This window comes from Manacus vitellinus, unplaced genomic scaffold (assembly GCF_001715985.3).
Source record: "Manacus vitellinus isolate BGI_N305 unplaced genomic scaffold, ASM171598v3 scaffold_41_pilon, whole genome shotgun sequence".
In the NCBI taxonomy this organism is placed as follows: domain Eukaryota; kingdom Metazoa; phylum Chordata; class Aves; order Passeriformes; family Pipridae; genus Manacus; species Manacus vitellinus.
In genome coordinates this window covers 1,990,941-1,996,129 of record NW_021940545.1, presented here as the reverse complement: position 1 = coordinate 1,996,129, position 5,189 = coordinate 1,990,941, and the positions used below count along the sequence as shown (strand labels likewise).

Genomic DNA, 5,189 nt, shown 5'->3' with positions numbered 1-5,189 from the left:
TACCCGTGAGTAGGAATGAGAACCCCGGCTCCGAGTGGCATCCCAGTGCTCTGACCCCTGTGCTCCACTAAGCTGCTTTTGCCTTGCAGGCCCCAAAATCTGATTGCCCAGAGCCAGTCAGGGACAGGGAAAACAGCAGCTTTTGTCTTGGCCATGCTGAGCAGAGCCAATGCCAACGAGAAATACCCGCAGGTAACGCAGGACAGGGAGAGCTGATGCAGGAGGGGTTGGCCCAAGTGCCTGGAACACTGCCAAGGCCAGAGCTCCGGGCTTTGTCCCCGTCCCTGTGTGACTTCACCCACTGGAGGGGGATGACAAACCCCCAGGGGCTGTCACAGTGGCAGGTAGGACTGAAAGCACAGTGCCTGCCCCAGGGAGGCACTTTGACTTGCCAGGGCGGATCAATCCAGGCTTCATTTGCCCTGGAATTTAAATTTTGAGGAGCAGCTGCAGACACTGCTGGTTTTCTGGTGGCTCAAATGCCCCCAAGTCCCCTCTCTGGGTGCAGAATCAGCTTTGCCTGCTGGTTCCTGCCGTGTAACATCTTCTCTCACATGCATGTGATGACTGAACCAGGGCGCAGGAATGAGCTGCACTGTGCTTCCAGAGGGGAATTTCCTCCTCAGAAACAGCAACAGTGGCTTCTTTCTGCCCCCATGGCTGGAGCTGGGAACACAGCCCAGCTCCCAGACCTCCAGCCATGCCAGCTGCCCAATCACCTGTGCCTCAGTGCTGTGCAATGCTGCTGTGCTCCTCTTGCTGTCCCTGCCCTCGTTGCCAGCCCAGTGTGTCCCATCCCGGGCCTGACAGCTCCCTCCTCTTCTCTCCTCTCCCACCAGTGCCTCTGCCTGGCTCCCACCTACGAGCTGGCCCTGCAGATCGGACAGGTGGTCCGGGCCATTGGGAAGTTTTGCACTGACATCAAGGTGAACTACGCTGTCCGGGGAAACCGAAGTGAGTCCAGCCCAGCACAGCTACTGGGACTGCCCCAGGAGTGGGAAGGGAGCACGGGGATCCCCTCTTAGAGCCTGGAGCTACCAGGGACCAGCCAGATCTCCATGAAGGCCAATAAAGCCTGCTGAGGAGGCTTTTCCACCATCTCTGGCTGCTTCCAGACTCCCCCTTCCCACATAGGGCTGGTTCCCACCCCAAAGGCTGCAGGGAAGTGTCGTGATGACCCCTGGAAGGCATCACTGAGCAGCCAGAGTCTGACTGAGCCGAGGGGAGCAGCAGAGAGCTCCGTGCCTGGAGGCAGCCAGGTGCGTTTTTCCCTCTCGCAGTTCCGAAGGGCACGGTCCTGGAGGAGCAGATCATCATCGGGACGCCGGGCACCACGCTGGACTGGTGCTTCAAGCACCGCATCCTGGACCTGACGAAGATCTCCTTGTTCGTGCTGGATGAGGCCGACATCATGATCGACACGCAGGGCCTCTCCTGCCAGAGCATCCGCATCCACAGGTGAGTGTCCCTGATGGCTGGCATCCCCCTTCCCTGCTTTCAGACATGGTGCTGAGGGGGCTTGTAGAGGGGTCCAGCTTCCCCTAAAACCACATCTGCTGGACACATGGCAAGACTTTTACCTTCCTTACCTTTCCTTTGAGCTGTTGCAGCTTGGAGAATCGTGGAATGGCCTGGGTTGGAAGGAACCTTAAAGCCCATCTCATTCCAATCCCGCTGCCAGGGGCACAGTGTCTTCCACTAGACCAGCTTGCTTCAAGTCCCATCCAAGCTGGCCTTGGACACTTCCAGGAATGGGGCAGCCATAGCTTCTCTGGGCAACCTGTTCCAATGCCTCACCACCCTCACAGCAAAGAACTTCCTCCTCATATCCAATCTAAACTTCTTCACTTTCAGTGTGAAGCCATTCTCCCTTGTCCTGTCACTCTTGTAAAAAGTCTCTGTCCATCTTCTTTGTAAGCCCCCTTGGCTTCCCTTTCCATCACAGGCCACACAAAATCAGCTTAGAGTTTATGTCCTCCTGGACAGAAGCCACTCACTGGGACTGAAGAGGCCTCTCTCCTGTCACAGGGCTCTTCCCAAGAACTGCCAAGTGCTGCTGTTCTCGGCCACCTTCAAGGAACCCGTGCGGGCCTTTGCTGAGCGGATCATCCCCGACCCCATCGTGATCAAGCTGCGCGAGGAGGAGCTCACACTGAGCAACATCAGGCAGTACTTCATGGTGTGCCAGAACTCAGAAGAGCAGTACAAGGCCCTCTGCAACCTCTACGGCAGCTTCACCATCGGCCAGGTCATGATCTTCTGCCAGGTAATGCCCCTGCCCAGGAGAGCCCCACGCTGGCCCTTGGGGATGGCAGGAATGGGTCCTTCTATGGTGTGGAGATGGGGGGACAAGATCCCCAAAACAAGACCCCAGGGGGGTGTTGAAATTCACTGGGAGCTCCCTCAAAAGGAGCAGGGGATTTGGGAGGGGGGGCAGTTCTGTGACTCAGCCTCTCCCCGCATGCCCAGACCCGGAGGCTCGCGGACTGGCTGTCGGAGAAGATGAGCCGGGACGGGCACCAAGTGGCCACGCTGACGGCAGAGCTGACGGTGGTCCAGCGGGCCAGCGTCATCCAGCGCTTCCGTGAGGGCAAGGAGAAGGTCCTCATCGCCACCAATGTCTGTGCCAGAGGTATCCTGGGAAACCCAGCATCCCTCGAAACACACCAGGCCTGCGGTTCTTCCGCGTGGATGCCGTGGGACGAGGCGATCCCTTTCCACAGCCCCTTTCCCTTTCTTCCAGGGATCGATGTGCAACAGGTCACCACCGTGGTGAACTTCGGCCTCCCCAGGGATTTGGATGGAGAGCCGGATTTTGAGACCTACCTGCACCGGATTGGGAGGGCGGGACGCTTCGGGCACCGCGGCATCGCCTTCAGCATGGTGGAGAACGAGACTGTGGAGCTCGTGCACAAGATAGAGGAGCATTTCCGTGAGTATCCATGTGGATCCACCGCTCTGGGAGGCTGGGCTGGGACTGTCATCCTCCCCCTCGAACCTTGCGGGGCTGCTCCTCTGCCCAGGGCTCATCCCACTGGGAACAGGTGATAGATGCAGCTTTTAGGGTGATTTTTTGCCCCCCAGCAGCCAAATTTTCCGAGAAACAGCCCCACAGATTGTGTGCAACTCACAGGGGATGTTGCTAACACCCAGGATGCCTTAGAACCTCCTATTTTTCCCCTCCTTCAGGCATTTTTTCTGCCTTTCCCTGCAAATCCTTGTCCCAGGGGACCTGGTGCTGCAGCTCAGCTCAGCCCTGGCTCTGGGACAGGAGCTGGCAGCTGTGGAAATCTTTCCTGAGTGGAAATAGATTGTCACTTGTCAACATCAAGAGGATTTTCATGGGATTTGCCAGATGCTGTGACTGTACCAATTGCTTTTTGAATCCCGGTGCCTGATGTCCCTGTGATTTTTAGGGGAAAAAAAGAGTTATGGAAACCTTTTGGAGGGCAGAAAGTGCTGTTCCTTCCTCAGCTCCGTCCTTGGAGCTGCTCAACCCTCTTGGTTCCTTTAAATTTCCACTTGTCCTTTAAACACCAAGCGAGCCTGTGGTGGACACCAGGCAGGGAATACACGAGCCAAATAGTCCGACGAAGGTTGTTCCCAAGCAGTAGAAGCAATGAGCAGCTGGAATAACTGGGATGTGGATGAGCCTGACCACAGCCATGGCCAGAACGAGCCAAAGGAGCGCAGTGTGAGGATGAAAATCAAATGGGATGGACTCCTGGCGATCTGACTTGTGCTTTTTCACGTCATGATGTTGGGATTCGAGGACACGAACCTTCCCTGTCCCGTGTGGCTCCGGAGGTGGGAGCAGGGAGCGGGAGCACATCCACAGGCTGAGCCTGGTGTGCTGCTGCTGCAGGGCCACCTCTCGCTCTTGCTGCCGTGCCTCGGCTGCTGCCCTGACTCTGTTCCCCTCGGGCCTCCTCCCAGCTGATTTCCCCACTGATCCAGTTCCCTCCCCACTTCCTCCTGGCTGATTTTCCAGTGGAGGGAGATGCTGCAGCGAGCACTCCAGGAGCTTCCCAGGTGGCACAGGGCACCAGCTGAGGGGGCACAAGCTCTGCTCTCACCTCCTGACAACAGCTCTTTCCTTCCTACAGAGACCACGATCAAGCAGCTGGACCCATACGACATGGATGAGCTCGAGAGGCTTGCAGCTGAGTGAGGAGTGGGGATTCACTCCCACAAATCCGAGTTCTGGTTCATGACAGGAGGAAAAGTTACAGGGGAAAACTTCCCGGTTCTGTTGTGTTCTGAAGCTGTTGAGTTCGTTGTTGCCTGAGGAGATGCTGGGGCAGACCTCATCCCGCTAGATGGCAGCAGGAATCCACCGCTGCCATCCCGAATCCCGGGGCCGATATCCAAGTGTTTGGGGTCCTGGTGGTGCAGGGAGCGAGATTGGACCCCTGGAGGTCCGAAATCCAAGTGTTCGGGGTCCCAGCAGTGCGGAGAGAGTTGTTGGACCCTGGGGTCCCAAAATCCAAGCATTTGGGGTCCCAGCAGTGTAGGGAAAGAGGTTGGACCCTGGGAGCAGCCTGTTCCCAGCCCCAGGGCTGTGTTTGTGCCTTTGTTAATCTTTAATAAATAAATGGTTTGTAATCCTCAGGGTGGCTCCTTCCTTAGCAAAATCCCCTGAAATTTATCACCTCTGGAAGGAGGGTTGTGTTGACAATGGTGGCGTTTCCCAGATCGGCCACTGCCCTCCACTCCCCTCATCCAAATTTCTTCCCAAGCCCGACCTGCAGGAGCACAAAACAGACCAGAGCACCGCTGGAGGCACGTGGCAGCGGGAGGGGGGCCTGGCCCTGGCTCTGCAGCCCCTCACCACCAGCTTTAACCCCTTTGGGGCATTTCAAGGCCTGAAACCTCTTTGTGGGAAATCTCACGTTCAGTGTTAACAGTGTAATTGTGGTAATGAACAATTAATTCTAGTTAAAGAATCGGGGAGGGGATGAGAGATGGTGGGTCATTTTCCAGACTTTCCTGGGTGTTGCCAGATCCCTCCCCCACGTGCACCCAGAAATCCCCCCTGCGGGGCTCTCAGGCCCCCCGGCATTGCGTTACGGCACGGCCGCCCCCATGAATGTTTGATGGGCCGGGGCTCGGCAGGGAGCGGGAGATGAAATATCAAACCCCACTCCTGGCCCGGCTTCCCTGGCTCCAAACCCCCTGCCTTCGATCGC

At 57.1% G+C, this 5,189-nt stretch overlaps 2 protein-coding genes across 2 annotated transcripts in view; both read left to right on the top strand.

The window, feature by feature from the left end:
• The first annotated feature begins 95 nt into the window (after nt 1-95).
• DDX25 (DEAD-box helicase 25) lies at nt 96-4,418 on the top strand. The gene is made up of 7 exons (XM_029962090.1): nt 96-192; nt 840-954; nt 1,281-1,458; nt 2,029-2,266; nt 2,470-2,632; nt 2,744-2,932; nt 4,107-4,418. The coding sequence occupies exons 1-7, from the start codon at nt 154-156 to the stop codon at nt 4,169-4,171; spliced, it is 987 nt and encodes a 328-aa protein (XP_029817950.1). The 5' UTR covers nt 96-153; the 3' UTR covers nt 4,172-4,418.
• VSIG10L2 (V-set and immunoglobulin domain containing 10 like 2) overlaps nt 4,320-5,189 on the top strand; it is a 6,517-nt gene continuing 5,647 nt past the window's right edge. The window contains exon 1 of the mRNA XM_029962049.1: nt 4,320-4,433. Coding sequence (XP_029817909.1) covers nt 4,320-4,433 — 114 coding nt within the window. The remainder of the gene's footprint in view (nt 4,434-5,189) is intronic.

Bases quoted from the DNA above. Each gene is read 5' to 3' on its own strand.
- DDX25 (XM_029962090.1), top strand. From the start codon at position 154: ATGCTGAGCAGAGCCAATGCCAACGAGAAATACCCGCAG. The intron at 193-839 runs GTAACGCAGGAC...CTCTCCCACCAG, and splicing joins CCAACGAGAAATACCCGCAG to TGCCTCTGCCTGGCTCCCAC. The intron at 2,633-2,743 runs GTATCCTGGGAA...CCTTTCTTCCAG, and splicing joins CACCAATGTCTGTGCCAGAG to GGATCGATGTGCAACAGGTC.